Source organism: Nestor notabilis, unplaced genomic scaffold (assembly GCF_000696875.1).
Source record: "Nestor notabilis isolate BGI_N333 unplaced genomic scaffold, ASM69687v1 Scaffold34642, whole genome shotgun sequence".
NCBI classification, from domain to species: domain Eukaryota; kingdom Metazoa; phylum Chordata; class Aves; order Psittaciformes; family Psittacidae; genus Nestor; species Nestor notabilis.
Genome location: NW_009919346.1, coordinates 669 through 15,376, shown reverse-complemented (window position 1 = coordinate 15,376; position 14,708 = coordinate 669). Strand labels below are relative to the sequence as shown.

The window sequence follows — 14,708 nt, the reverse complement described above, 5'->3', positions numbered from 1 at the left end:
CCTCTGTGGCGTTCCCACCTGAGGGGACTGCGGGTGGTGAGGTCTGTACGGAGATCCCAGCTGCTGCGAGTGGGGCTTTGGTGACAGGTAACCGTGCTGCCCGGGCGCGTGCGGGGTCGAGGGCTTGGGGGGATTCTCTACATGGGGCGAAGGCGGGCAATGCAGCTTCAAAGGTGCAGAAGGCAACTTCTGTGAATGGGAGAGTTGCTCAGCAGAACTGCGCGGGTGCGGTTGAGATGGATGGGTTTTTGAAAGTGCTTGGACGTTGTTTGTCGGCTGTTTTTGCTGCCCCTCGGATTTGGGGTGATTGGCACATTCGGCCTCGGGGGCACTAGCTGCAGGTTCCCAGTGCGAATCCGGCTTTGTGGGCGTTTTCCCAAGTGACTGCGTTGAAACTACAGGACTCGGTGACGAGGGCTGGAATGGAAAGAACATCTGTCAGTACAGAATATGCAAAATACTCAGCTATGTGTGCTCAGAATATTGTTCTCTCCCCCTGATGGTGAAAGAGAGATACATGCTTGGTATGACAAAAACAGTGACAACAGAAACCTTAAACTTAGCAAGACGCTACATTCAGCAAGTATGCATCAATCATTCTTCAAAGTCAAAGACTAGCAAGTGGATTTTAAAGCAGGAACAGAAGTTCAACTCATCAGGGCAAAGCAAGAAGCTGCTATTTTTTTAAAGTTTTGGATTGCTGAGTCTGAAAGAAGTAATTCCAGACAAGACCATTTACAAGAATAAAGCCACTTTTAGAGTGATACAACATCCTGAAACTGGCATGCTGCAAGCAAACAAGACTAAATGTGGCAACGTGAATTAATTCAGTTAATACTGCACAGGCAACACAGCAGCTACCCAACACCTTCTGTGTCTCAGTGCCTCCACTGACAAACAGTGCCAAACTGCCATGGCAAGAGTGAGCTCTTGTTAAGGTACCAAAGTACATAGCGGTGTTAGGGCTGTCAGTGCTGACTGCCAGTTCCTCAGTGGGGACACTGAATCCATGGACATAACCTCTGCTGTCTCTCCAGAATGAAGAGCCTACATAAGCGTAGCTACTGAAAGAACAGAACATAAATCAGCTAGCTAGCATGTACCACCAACACTGCTACAGAGGCTTACCTATGTTAAATTACTGCACAGCAGGGTTATGTATGTACTTGTTCCTCTAAGTAGTAAATCATGGTTATATTTTTTTAAGTGCACGTGCCTGCACACCCTGTGCATTACCTTGCTTGCTTTTGACGGACTCTTGCAAGTCCTCTGTGAAGTATCTGGGGACGGACATTCAGAAGGAGGCTCTGGATTTTCAGGATCGGGTTCTACAAACGTAAAGCAGAGAGAAATATAAATGTGGGAAAATCAAGTGTCTTGCAAAGATCACTAAGCACTTTATATCTGACTTTAAAGGAGCTACTGAAGTTGTTGTAAGCGACTGTTCAATATGGCAAGTGTCATACACGGTCATCTGCTTACTGACCACAATTCAGCGAAAGAAGGGACCTAACACTGCAACTGGGAAATGAGATTTGTGAAGGTGGAGACTGAACGTGAGACAATAAGCATGGGCTACAAGGTGATTCTCCCCCTCAGATGAAGCAGACTGAAACATAACATTAGAATGAGTATGGACTACCACGGGGGAACTGGTTAGATCTATCTGCCTTCAATATGATTCATCTACTCACCACTGTCCTTGTCTTTCCTGTGGTCACTGAGAAGCAAAGCTCTCTGGTAACTTCGTTCTCTCACTTGTTCCACAGAGGTTGATGCAGTCCTGGAAGAGAGAAGCACAGTTTAAACTTAAGAGGGTCTACTCCCACAGACCAAATTTAGGACAATGTATATGCAAATACTGGGCCACAAGAAATTTACAGTCTTTAAGAGCCAAGTAACTGGTTGTACATAAGGAATGTGATTTGTTAAGTATTTTATAACTGTTTTCTCCCACTACAAATATAACTGATATCCTGCAACCCTGTTACATTACAAGAACTGACAATTCCCCTTAATATGGAAACAGCAGCTGTAGACCTGGGGGTGGTGATGGTGGGTATCTTTTTCTAAGCAGTCAAAAAGTCAAAACCTACAATAATAATATTAATTAAAAAAATAAAGGTTGCAGATACTGCTGTGTAGTCTCCATTTTTAGAAAACTCTTTTCTTCCAACACTGGACATATGTTATTATTTTTCTTTAATAATGTGCTCTTTAATAATGGCTCCATACTTCTAAATACTGTGCAACCTCACATGTGGCTCTGTTTAAGCTTCTACATTTAATTTGCCAGATAGTGGGTATGAAGTGACAGTCATACCTTCTTTCTTATAATCAATTATGTCTGACAGTCATGCCATGATCAAAAAGAACATGCACGACAGCACTCCACAAAACTAAGCTTTTCTTTCAGGCAAGAACATACAGCATTACTATCCAGTAACTGTTGTACTAAAATAAATGTTGGTGCTGCTGTCTGCAGGATTACTGCAAAAACTTACTAATATATTCTTCCTTGTTGAGCCTGTTCCCACATTCTTTGCTTATAATACAGTACCCTAATTTCTGCATAGTGAACTTCACTTTTCAGTGAAGCTCTGAAGACTGCACTTACGTTCTCCCTTCAATTGGCTCTACAACATCCTTCTAGTCTGGAATAGCTGGAGCATCTGAGCAGAAGGACGTTCAACTTCTCAGCCCATGTTCACCCCAACACTGTCAGGCCTTCGCTACCGCATGAAGAACATCTGCAGGGTTTATTTTGTGCTAGTAACATTTTGGAGACAGCGCCACCACAGTTGACCGTCTACCTTAAGGCTACCAAAAACGCAGTGGAGAATGTTGTGCAACACTTGTACAGACTGAAGTCATTCCATTTCATCCTCCTTCACACACTATCTCTGCCCAGGATTTTTGGTGGTTGGAGTATCTGGCATGGCATCCAACAGAGCATATGGTCTGCACACAGGGGAACCATTTAATGATGATAAACAACGATGCAATATCACCAGCGCTCTTTACCTGAGCAGAAGGAACTGTTAGGCAGACTGCATGCAGCCCTACACATTGCACTTAAGTAACAGCAAACACCACAAACACATTCCAGCCAGATCACCAAAACCTAGACTCCTAAAGTCTTCCAGAGGCTTTTGCTAATAAACATAGATTATTCTCCTGTTCCACCCATCTTCCCTTTTGGAAAGGTTTTGACACTTCAGATGAAAAACCTTCTCTTCAGTCCACAGAAAAAGCAGTGGAAATACAGTGACGTGTGCAGAGCCAAGGCCATACTGAGAATCCAACTCTAAACTCTCACAGGCAGCACAGCATCCTTTCCATCCCACTGCCAAACTCTCCTCCACACACTGTAGCAAGCACACAGCCCAGCCTGTGCAATGGTGGAGGGAGCACACCTAAACACTCATCCCATTTTCTACAGGCTGACACCTGTACTTTGCCTATGCAATTTTATACTCTGCTGAACTAGGCAACTTGCCTTGCTCAAACCAATTTCTCTTTTACTCTTAGAAAATAAAAGAGCAAAGCAGAATGAAAATAAGTTAACCAGTATGTTACAAGTAATGTTTCCTATCTTCTCATGTGTATGGTATGTCTGCTGTATTTCTGATAAAAAAAGAGAAGACAACTCTTTACTAATCTGGAAGAAGGGCTTCCAAACAGTAATCTGTATCTGCACCTGTATCAATGAAAACTAGGTTCAAATAGAAACGACTAAGAATTAAGTAAACAGTTCTTCAGCACTTCAGTGCTATAGTGCTGTGGCTTACCACTGAACTTCTGGTTCATTCTTCTCACTGGAAGACGATTCCTTAATCGCACTGTTGTTGCCAGTGTCTTCTGGAGCAGTGTTATAAGCAGTAGTTGGCAGTGGTACAGGCAGGTTTGCAGTGTTATCAGTCTGCTCCCCATTTTCACCACTGTTGTTATACCCATCATTAGCACCATTGTTACTACTTATATTTCCTCCAGCAGCAGCATGAGGAGATACAGTAACCAGGGGGAAGTTCTCTGTCTTTGAGCCACTTTTCCTAGCTTCTCGTTGTCTCTTACGGTATTCTAGTAAGGATACCTGAGAGAACAAAACAAAATAAAACAGTATTAGAAGGGAAGTTCACTTGTTTCCTTTCTCATGGTTTTGATTAAATGTATTATTTCAGTAACGCATACCATTTACTTGGTTCTAAAAGAAAACGAGGATGCATTATTGAAGATGTTTCACCAGATCTGCAGTGCATTTACAGAGTACTGAGCTACTAACGCCTTTAAGGACAACGTAAAAAAGACAAATGCTTCTGGCAAGACAAAGAAGTGCCTCAGGGAAGTGGCAGAAGATGATGCCCGTCAGCCAGAGCTTTGCTGCTGAAGTCATACTGTTGGTTGAAGCTACAAGGGACTTCACAGTTTCTCCTGGAACTGCAGCATTACTAAGAGTATACTGACACAGTAAAGCTAATTTTAAGAGATGTCATATCCTGACATGTTCTCAGTCTGACTCCCTGCATGAAAAACCCGCTACACTTCTGCTTCACTCTACTACATGCAAAGGATTTTCTAATCTCTGCATACGTTTTTCTTAACATATACAACTCTCAACTTCAGCTTTCATTCTTTTTCTAGTTTATTTTCAATTTCTGTCTTTACTGCACTCTAAGAGAGACTGATAAAAAACGTATGCTAAATTCCAAGTACAGTTTCTTACAAAAACCAACTGGCACATGAAAGTGGCTTCTTGTTTATATATATGTATATATATAAATCGCTATACAGAAGCTTCCACAGAATAAAACCTAGTTTAAACAGTAAGTTACCTTCAGTGAGAAAAACTTTCAAATGTTTTTGCTATGTACCTATAGGATTTGATGCAGAAAGCTGCAATACCTACTTTACTCAGTATGACACTAGTTTGGTAGAAATGATATTTAATGCCTTCAAATCCTTTCTTCTGGTTATCAACAACCTACTTTGAACCATCCAAGAAAACAACAAATTAAAGTGCAATAATGAAAAAAAGTTAAGGTTTAACTGGCCTAGTCCTCAGTAAGAGCAGACATCTGTTTCTACAGGGAAAACCACCACAGCACCCTGTTTTATTTGCAGTCCTGGCTTTTTGTTTGCTTTCAAACACACCTGTCTATTAGAGACTCATCTAAATGTCAGGGTAAGAACAGTTAAAAATATTTGATTTTCCACAGAAGAACAAACTCATTTTGCTTTCAAACCATTTGTATGATTTCCACATCCCATGCTTGGGATCCCTTGAAGGACGTTACTTTAAAGAAAGCTTAAGTCTTAAGAATGGATGAAATCTATGCAATGTGGGCACTATGTACAAGACTGTACTGAAATAGGTGAGCTTGTACAATGGTGAGAGAAAAATAGAGGAGCAAATGCCCATAGAAACGTTGAAATATAGAAAAAACCTTTAACAACTACATAAAGACATTTATTTTTCCCTTGATCCTAGGGAAAGGTGTCTATTTTTCCTCTTACAAAAATCCTGAACTCTACCTTCTCTTTAGGCAAGATGCCCCATGCCCTTTTTGCACTGTAAAAGATGCTTTGTGTGTCCTTAGAAAGCCTAAACCTCACTCTTTCAGGGGCACAGATAGATTTTTTCTGTTTGTTTCTTCACTGAGCCTTTTAAACAGGAATCCTAGGAGAGTGTCAGGGGACGGCCACACCTTTTCATGTTTGGGGGATTAGTGCAGCATAAGCCCTCAGCAGTCACACCCTGGAAGAATCCCTGTCAGCAAGAGAAAGGGGGCAGAGGGTTACTGAAGCACTAAATGCTGCTGGGATTTGAAAATAAATTAATCTAACCTCCAGACAAAGCAGCACATTAAGTTACAGAAATTCCAGCTTGTTATGACTCTATGATGCTAGTATATATGCTGTATAATAAATATTACAAAATTTAGTGTCATAAGCAACCCTTTCAAACCTGAAAAGTAATTCTTTATTCAGCAATTTATGTAAGACTTATGAAATAGAAGTTAATTTGTACCTATTACTTGGAAAAAATACATTTAGTAGTGGGTGTATGCAGCTTTACTTTTTGCTCTTCATTATTTCCCCTAATGTCTACTACATAGTAGTATCTAAAGATCAGCCATCAGCTGGTTTTTACTGTATTATGGTTCTTTCTGTTATAGAAATATCATTAGCAGAGTATGTGAGAGAGACCAAATGATTCTTAAAATTATAACCTTTTTCTTCTGTGGAGGATTCTGGGGTGTGCAATTTCCATCCATCAAGTTGTCGTTATTAACAGTCCTTCCAAAGCCAGATGCAATTCCATCTTCTGAAGTACAAAAAACAGATGCTTCCATGAACATGCCTCTAGCATCGTCTTGAATCAGGCACTTTGACTCACTTATTCTGAATCCACCTCCTACCTCCAACTGATGTGAAGGGGTCAAGTCCCTCAAATTAGAATTCATTGAGAAATTTACACCTGTCCTGTCGGGACTTTTTACCCAGGAAGAATAAATTGTGCCCCGTCCACAATGAGCAGTTTCTAATTGGCTGTTTGAATCAGTCCTATCATGTGGGGGGGCTTCCAGGTTTTTATGCAGTGCACTTTGCTCAATTACTTCGAGTCCCAGCTGGAGGTCTGACACAGATTCCATTTCTCCAGTGCACTGCCGTGTGACATCAGTCCTATTCCTTGGACTGGAATATCCAATAGTCTTGATTTCTTGCAGGCCCATGTCTGTCAGGTTGGAATTTCGGAAAGAATTCAGCGCTAGAATTGATGCTCTGTCATAGCCCTGCATGAAAAAAAAAGCATGTCAACTATTTTTCCACACTTGAAGAAAACTGCAATTATTCTGACATTCAGTTGTGCCTTTAAGTGTGCCTTCCAGTACCATGAATTTATCTAAACAGTTCTACAGCCACTTATTTCTACAATTGCCATGTATTAGGTAAAAACATTTAAATAAACTGCACATTAACCCAAGCCAAAATAAATTTTAAATGCCAGGTTTTATTTATAATACGCAGAGGAAGGGGAGAAGCTTAAACAGGAGCAAGTCCCTGACGAGGAAGTTACAAAGCACTTGCTTCAATTCAGCATATTAGGATCCTCTGCATGAAAACATTTATTTCAAGAAGGAAGAATGAGGGAGAAGCTTTTCTGAAACAATGTAAAAAACAGTATTCTGTAGAGGGGAAAAATATAAATCTTGAGTTACAGAAACTTCTTTTGTACTTCTTAAAACTGTATTAACCATGAAAACAGCACTGATCCATGGGTGGAAGTAGCTTTTCTAAACCAGTATAGTCTGTCACGAACCCTTTTAGAACTGTTTGTAACACTGGAAGTACCACTTCTAAAGTGGAAGTACCTAAGTAAAACCCTTCTTTTGAGTCAGACACACATCAAAATATTCAACTACAATATTTTACACATAATGGTTAAGTTCAGTCAACATTAAATTCAGTCGACAGCTGTGACTGTATGAAAAATTCTGTGTATTTTTTTGACCTAAAAAAAGAAACAACAACCCTCATCTGTGTTTAACTCCCAGGGGAGAGTGTTTAGTTCATTCATTGACATGACTCACCAGAAGTGAAAGTCTCCATTAGTATAACCCACTAAATCTTTTTGCTATTACTTATTTTTACCCATTCCTTTTAGGTGCCATTACATTTACAGTTCAACACCTTTATGCAAACTGTGTAGCTATCCCATGGAACTGGTGGCTCCATGTTGCTGTGGAACGTTTCCCACGCAGGCAGAGAGGTCCCTGTGGAAGCTCTTGTGTTTCAGAACCACGCTGGTGGCCTGTCCACCCGCCTCAGCCCCGCAGCAGGACACATCCAGCCTCCAGGCTGGGAGTACCCAGGCACATGCCAAAGCACTGCTGCTCCTGAACTAATCCACCTACAGCCATTCATTACCTTTGTGCTCTGCTCTCTCACTCTGAGCATAATTAGGCTCTAAAAAACAATTAAGAGATGTTGGTAACAAGGAGTAATGTTAATTTAAATCTACATCTACAGCCTGAGAAGTACCAATGTTGCATTTCTGTTCAGATCCTTAAATGGCAGTAGTTACTCCTCCTTTCCAAGACAGCTAATGAGGTTTTTAAGTGATACAGAAAAAGAGGAGAGAAAAAAACAGTTTAAAATAGAAAATGAAAATAGGTAAAGTGGAAACATACAGTAATAAGCAAATAAACCCTTTAAGGAAGTGACCCTTTACATTCCAGGAAACTTGCAATGGCTAGTGAAAAACATTTAATAAGAATAGCACAGCCATTCAGATGAAATCAAGATACCACTTGCAGTTTTAAGGCAAATATCCTTACCTCTTGACTGTAAGCTCGCCTTTTTACTTCTGGGGAACTGTCAGGTGAGGAAATATTCTAAATAAGTAAGAAGAAATTGTAAGTCAATTTCTTTTTTAGCCTGGAGAAATATAACACACCCCCTTTTAGCAGGAGCACAAATACCGATTTACAGAAGAATGTCTGAATGCATTCCCCGAACACAGTGCGATTCATTGTAACTCTCACCTCAAAGTGCATGGTATTTCCATGTATACATGGAGTTACAGGAGTAACTGGCGAATAGATGGGTTTGTAACCATTTCTGCAAGCTTCATCTTCCGTTTTTACCCTAGGAGGAGTAGCAAACAATGATGGCTCGGAGGCAGTGATGTCAGCATGAGTCGGTGTGGCATATGGAGAAGGAGTAGGTGTGGAGGTTTCTGAGAATGCAGACTCCAGCAGCTGATAGAGTCTTCGTTTTTTTAGTGGTGTGGTTAGATCTGCATGTTAGAATCAGAAAAGAGATGATCTAGACAGAGTAATCACAGTTGTTTATGTACTCATAAACATTATGTATTCCACAGTAAAAAATTAGCAAAATTACAAAAAACTCTTAAGGGCAGGCTTCCTGAAAGATGAACTCTTAACCACCTACAGGCCTCCTGAAAACAAAACTCTTCACAGCCCACGTTTATCACTAACTGAAATTTCTGTGAAAGGATAATGGAAAGAACTGTCTATGTTTCCAGAAAAGGGAAAGTCAACTTCTATGCATTTTTAAGACGGTTCATCTAAGAAGTGGAAATTCCAAGTTCAGGACTGCACACAGGAAATACATGATACACTCCACATCTTTACAGAAGTGTGTTTAGTTTTTAGCATGTTCCCATTTTGTATTATGCCTACAAGCTTACACAGCTTTTCCCCTATGTGCAACATAAGGCCCTGAATTTAAAAGGAATTCTGAATACATAGAACAGCATGGAAAATGCATTTACAATCCAACCTCTTATACTTGTAGTCAAAAACATTAGCCTTTTTCTGACTACACACTAGTAACAATTATCCATTAAAGGAGGAAAAAATCCCAACCACTATGCAACTAAGCATTTCTTCCAAACAAAGTATAAGGAAATAGTGCAAATACCCATGGAGTTTTCATTAACATTAAAAACATGCTCCTCCACATTTACCTACTCTGACAAAGCTCTTATATACTGTATTAGTGAAAGCTTCACCTGTTAAGGAACAGCTGTCATTCAGCAATAAAGGACTTTTATTTTCACCATTGATGGCTGGACTTCTAGATCTCTCTTGTGATGGTGAATTAAATCTATCAATCATCGTTGAATTTTCTTCTTCCAAAGCCTGCTTCAACCAACGCTGTAATAAAACAAGTTCAAATTGGTGGCTTAACAGTTTAATGATAACCATTTCAAACCACATTCCACATGACAGAACTACTTTGCTAACCAGCTTTGTTCTGCCTGAAATCATGCTAGCAAATGAAGACTCATCTTTAATCAATCTGGGATGGGAAACCACAATGAAGGGAAGAATTACCTTCTTACAAGAGCCAGTAATGTTTTCCACAGGATCTTTTTTCCTCCTCTTTTCTGAAAGGAATGGTGAAGTAAAACGAATATAGTGCTTTGGAGTTGAATATACATGTGGGCTGTAAGTGAGACCTGGTAAAGAATTCAGCTGAGTAGCCAGAACTTCAGGGTCCGTAGTTATGCGTAGTGGCCTTTCTGATGGACTGTCTGTAGGCTTCCCCGTTTTATCACTCTTTTCACTTAACCATTCACTGACCAAGTGCTAAACAGAGAGAGAGAAAGAAAATTAGTGTTTTATGAGTGGTTTTATCACTGGCTTTTAGAATTCTTTTAGTTTAATTATTTAACTGCTATGCAAACCAGAAAACTGCTAAGTTGCCAGTTTGCAAGTTTAGGAACACATGGGGCAAGAACGAAGACAGTGTTACTTCAATAATGGGGACAACAGAAGGAATCACTATAGATTTGCTCTATACAGCAAAGTTTTTGAGGTTTTACTTTTTGGGTTCTGTTTGTTGTAGCTGGGTTTTTTTCTTTGTAAACTAACATTTAGTTCTTTTGTATTTAATTCTCACTGAACATAGTATACAAGTGCCCAGATCAACTGTACTTATGATGTGAATTTAGTAACAGAACTCCAAGACAAATTTTAAATTTGTGCCTAAGCATCTAAGCTGAAGAGAAACTGTTAATAGAACAAAGTAAACTCATCACAAAGCACTGAAGAATCTTCCCTCCAAACATGCACTTAAATGCATTCACTTCCGAACAGCCATCGCAGAAGTATTAGAAATTAATGATTTCCTCTGAGATATTCTGTTTGCTACCATTAAAATACCTGCTAAAGGATAGGATGAACAAACGAAGGAAAGGCAACTTTTATTTCCTTTTAAATTAACAGCTTTAATTATGTTTTGGTTATGTAAATTATTTCAGCCCATTTAGAAAGTACTTCCCTTAGAAAATATTTGTGCCAGAACTGTTCTGCAAGATATATTTTGGAAGTCTCTTAAAATCCAAAATAACTTTACCAAAGCATGTTACACGTACCTTTTCAAATCTCTTAATTTATTACCAGTGAGTGGCTATGTAATGGTGATTTTTAAATAAATGAGTCAACATTTTGTTTTAAGATCCATACACAGCTGCATAGTGACGCAGCAGCCTATGATTTTTCTAAAGCTCTGTTAAAGCCCATCCTCTTCTCCCCAGTCTTTAAAAGACATACCTTCTTTGTTTTAGGATACTTAGTAGGGCATTTATTAAGTGCTGGAGCTTCCGTTTCAGTAACCATTTCAGTAACAACAGTTTCTGCTTCAGGCTCAGCTACCAGTGCAGCATTCTCAGTTTCATTGTGTTGTGAAGTTACTTCCACGTCAGGAGAAGATGGCTGGATATCTGAGCACATGCTGACAGTTCTGTGTCGTCTGCGTTGTTGTCCAATGTGAGTTCTACTCCGTGAGAAGCTTTTTCTCTGTTTAGCTCTATTAACTTTGGCTGGGGTAGGCTTGGTGGCAGTTTCTTCTTTTGCTGGTTCCTGGTACAAAATAAAAGTCTAGTAAACAGATCCCACACACATGTAAAGCTACGTATCTATCTTAAAATGACAGTTCTCCCTTCCTTTACAGGTCCAAAAATCCCCTATTTCACTGCTGCTGTTAGAACTAAAATACTTCAGGGATAGCATTTCTATCCTTCTTTAAGGCAAATTGCAACATCTCCTGCGTTTTCCTCCCAAGCACCTGCTCTATCACTGGCAGAGTATTCACACACACCAGTCACTGCTCAGATCACTACAGATTTGTGCAAGAACTGCCATACCACACTCATTCACCCGTAAGCGAGAAATCAGCTGCTTACATCATGATGTCTTTCAGTCTAATATCCTTTCTGTCATTTATAGTCTACTAACTGGTTAGCATTTTCACAAAAGGTACTTAATAGCACACTGACAGAAACAACCGAAGAAACAACCTGAACTGAGAATCTGTAGGAGTATTTGCAAAGTATGCAGCATACTAGCATCCAGTGACAATAGAGTAAAAAACTGTTTATGAAACAGTAAGTATCATCGGCCAGAACTCAGAACAAACTATGGCTTAGTAATTATTTTCCCTTAAAAGAAAATAAAGAATTATAATCTGTTCCTGAGTAACCCACTGAAAAAGCAAATCATTCTCCATTGGTTATAGAGGGTGCCTAAGGAAAGCAATCTCCTGTATCTGAAGCCAGCATCAGTAAATACCTCCTATTCTGAACTTCAAAGAGAGACTGAATTATGCAGCTGGGGTGTGTGCTCATCTGCATCAACTAATATAACTGAAATTCCTCATAAATGAATTCTATACATGTTTTCTTGAGAAAAAAATAATAATTAATAAATCAAGAGCTAATATAACGTCAAAGAACTCTGTAAATTTTGGTCAAATATATTTGATCTCAGAGGAAATGGAAATAAACCCAAGTATTTCCTTCATACATCTCAAAGTGCAGCTTGACATCCAAACTGATAAAATATGCCTATTTTAAAGCTAGCTTTAAAATAAAGTTCCAGATAACTACCTGAATAAATTCAGCATCATTGAGAATCTGTGCTTCCTTGCATTCTGATTTAACCTCAGTTTTTGCTGTGCTGATTCTTTCCAAAGCCTGTTCTCTTCTTTTTTCTCTCTTTTCTAGTCTGGCAAAAGCTTGCAGGATAGCTTCCATTTTCCGTTCTTCTCTCGTCTGAGGATTTAATAATAATTATGATTAAGTTTCAGTCAATCTTTCACATATGTAAATGCTTTTTTTTTTTTTAAATACTTCAGAACATGTTCACTGTGTGTTGACATGAAGATCAACTTCAGCAGAAGCTCAGAGGAAAGGGAGATGTTACAATGACAATGACTGTAATTATTACAGACTTCTGAAGAAAGGCTTGCATTCATACCAACCCTGACAAACAAGAAGAGTCCTGCTAAGAACTGCTAAACCAGTGATTTACTAATAAATCACTGGCCTATAAGAATAAAAAGAACACACACCTCTGAGCCACTTACTTGCATGTATAGTATTTAAAGACAATGAAACACTAAGGACCAGAAAGATATATAATACTAATACATGTATGAAACAAACAACAGTAAGCCCCATTAGCCTCTGACCCAATTTTCCAAGTACCACAAACTACATCAAAACATACAATCAACATCCAGGAATCACTATTCAAAACAAGATAGTATTAGGTCATGCAGAGGAGCTGAATTTTCTGTCTATCCATAATTCAGGTCCTAGTGCTGTACAGAAGCAGATACCTTCATCTGCACAGAGCTGTGCTTAAGATGACATAGATGTGGCAGAACTGAGGGCTTCTATTACAAATTTTAGGGGGTTTCTTTATAAATGCCTGTAGTTCCAACAGTGCACTGATACCTACAATATGTTTGTATCAAAGAAAGAATACCTGGAAATATATTGCTTGTATGAGCGAACGAGGAACCCAGGTATGTTTTGGCACTGAACCTGCCTGTGTTTGCTTGGTAAAATACAGACAAACCTGCAGTTACTTGCAATCCTCATAATGGAGCTAGAGAAATAACTACATCTTTAACTACTACAGCAACTGTGCTGTAACTAAGTTTCAGAGAGTGTTTTGCTTTAGTAAGAATACAAATATAAAGTGCCAACAACCCTCTCCCACCTCCCCCCCCAAAAAAAATCAGCCACAAAACCCAGTACATTCAACAGTGTTTGGTAAGAATCATTCCTCAACAGGATACTGCTGTATGTTAGTCTCAGAGCTCATGCTGTCATTCTTCAGATTTTGTAAGTAAAATGTGTATTTTAATGAACAGGTTTTGCTTTCTGATGTCTCATAAACACGAGTCTCATCAATTCTGCTACTGACAGAATTGTACAAAATACTGACGAGAAGGAATGTACACACCATCCCACCCCATCCCCCTTGTTTTCTAAAGTCTTGGCAGATGCAGACAGCTTTGGTGCCACTTTAAACAAACAACAAAATGAAAGTTCCAAATATTAGTATTTCATTATACAACTTGGCCAAGATTTTGATTGAACTGGTAATGTCAAGTACCTCACATTTTGAATGCCTAACAAAACAAGCGCCTTTTAAAATGCCAGTTAGTTTCCATAATACTGTTCTACCAACCTCACAGAAGTCCTGACTTCCAATACCATCTATAAAAATGGACATTACAAATAACAAGTAGTAATGAAGAGTGAAGAAAATAAAATCTAGATGATTTCTACAATGTCTTTTTTAAAGGCAATAAAAAGTTGTATACATGTGAAGATAAAAGCAGCTTTTTGTCAGAAAGCAATGATCAAGCCAGATGAAGTGCTCTCAAATAGCAAGCCTTGCATTTTAAGCTGAAGTTCATGTAAGGATCTGACTTCAGATATGCTCAGATTCTACAAGCCTACAAAAAGGCAGCAATTAGCATGGGAAGAGCAGGTGTCACTAAGCCTTAGTGACAGCTTTAGGCAACTACTTGCTTCCCAACTTACCATCTTCCTTTTCCTTTCTGCAATCTGCTCCTCTGATTCCATTTCTACTTCATTGCTAATGGGAGTTTTTTCTTCTATATCATCAATAAAATCTGGCTCCTGAAAGATGGAAATGACTGCTTTATAGAAGCTCTACTACTCTTGCAAGCCAGGGAAAACTAAAAGCTACAGAGAACTAAGAATCCTCAGATCACTACATCAAAATTAACTAAGCCAATAAATCAAGACAAAAATGTAAAAAAAAAAACCCAAATATTCACTTGTATCTTGGTATAAAGCTGTAAATACGATCACCTGCCTACATCTATTTCATTCTGAGTTTAGACACAATCTGTAT

The 14,708-nt window shown here is 39.1% G+C and overlaps 1 protein-coding gene across 1 annotated transcript; it reads right to left on the bottom strand.

Moving 5' to 3' along the window:
* Nucleotides 1–3: 3 nt before the first annotated feature.
* Nucleotides 4–14,485, bottom strand: LOC104399540 (histone-lysine N-methyltransferase 2E-like; the record flags this gene model as incomplete). Its single annotated transcript, XM_010010183.1, has 12 exons — nt 14,372–14,485; nt 12,419–12,583; nt 11,085–11,393; nt 9,864–10,118; nt 9,539–9,683; nt 8,547–8,800; nt 8,340–8,396; nt 6,231–6,794; nt 3,792–4,093; nt 1,695–1,783; nt 1,237–1,328; nt 4–417 (listed from the first exon to the last, which is right to left on the bottom strand). Coding segments are annotated over exons 1-12 (2,688 nt in total), but the record flags the coding sequence as incomplete, so codon positions are not given.
* Nucleotides 14,486–14,708: the final 223 nt, after the last annotated feature.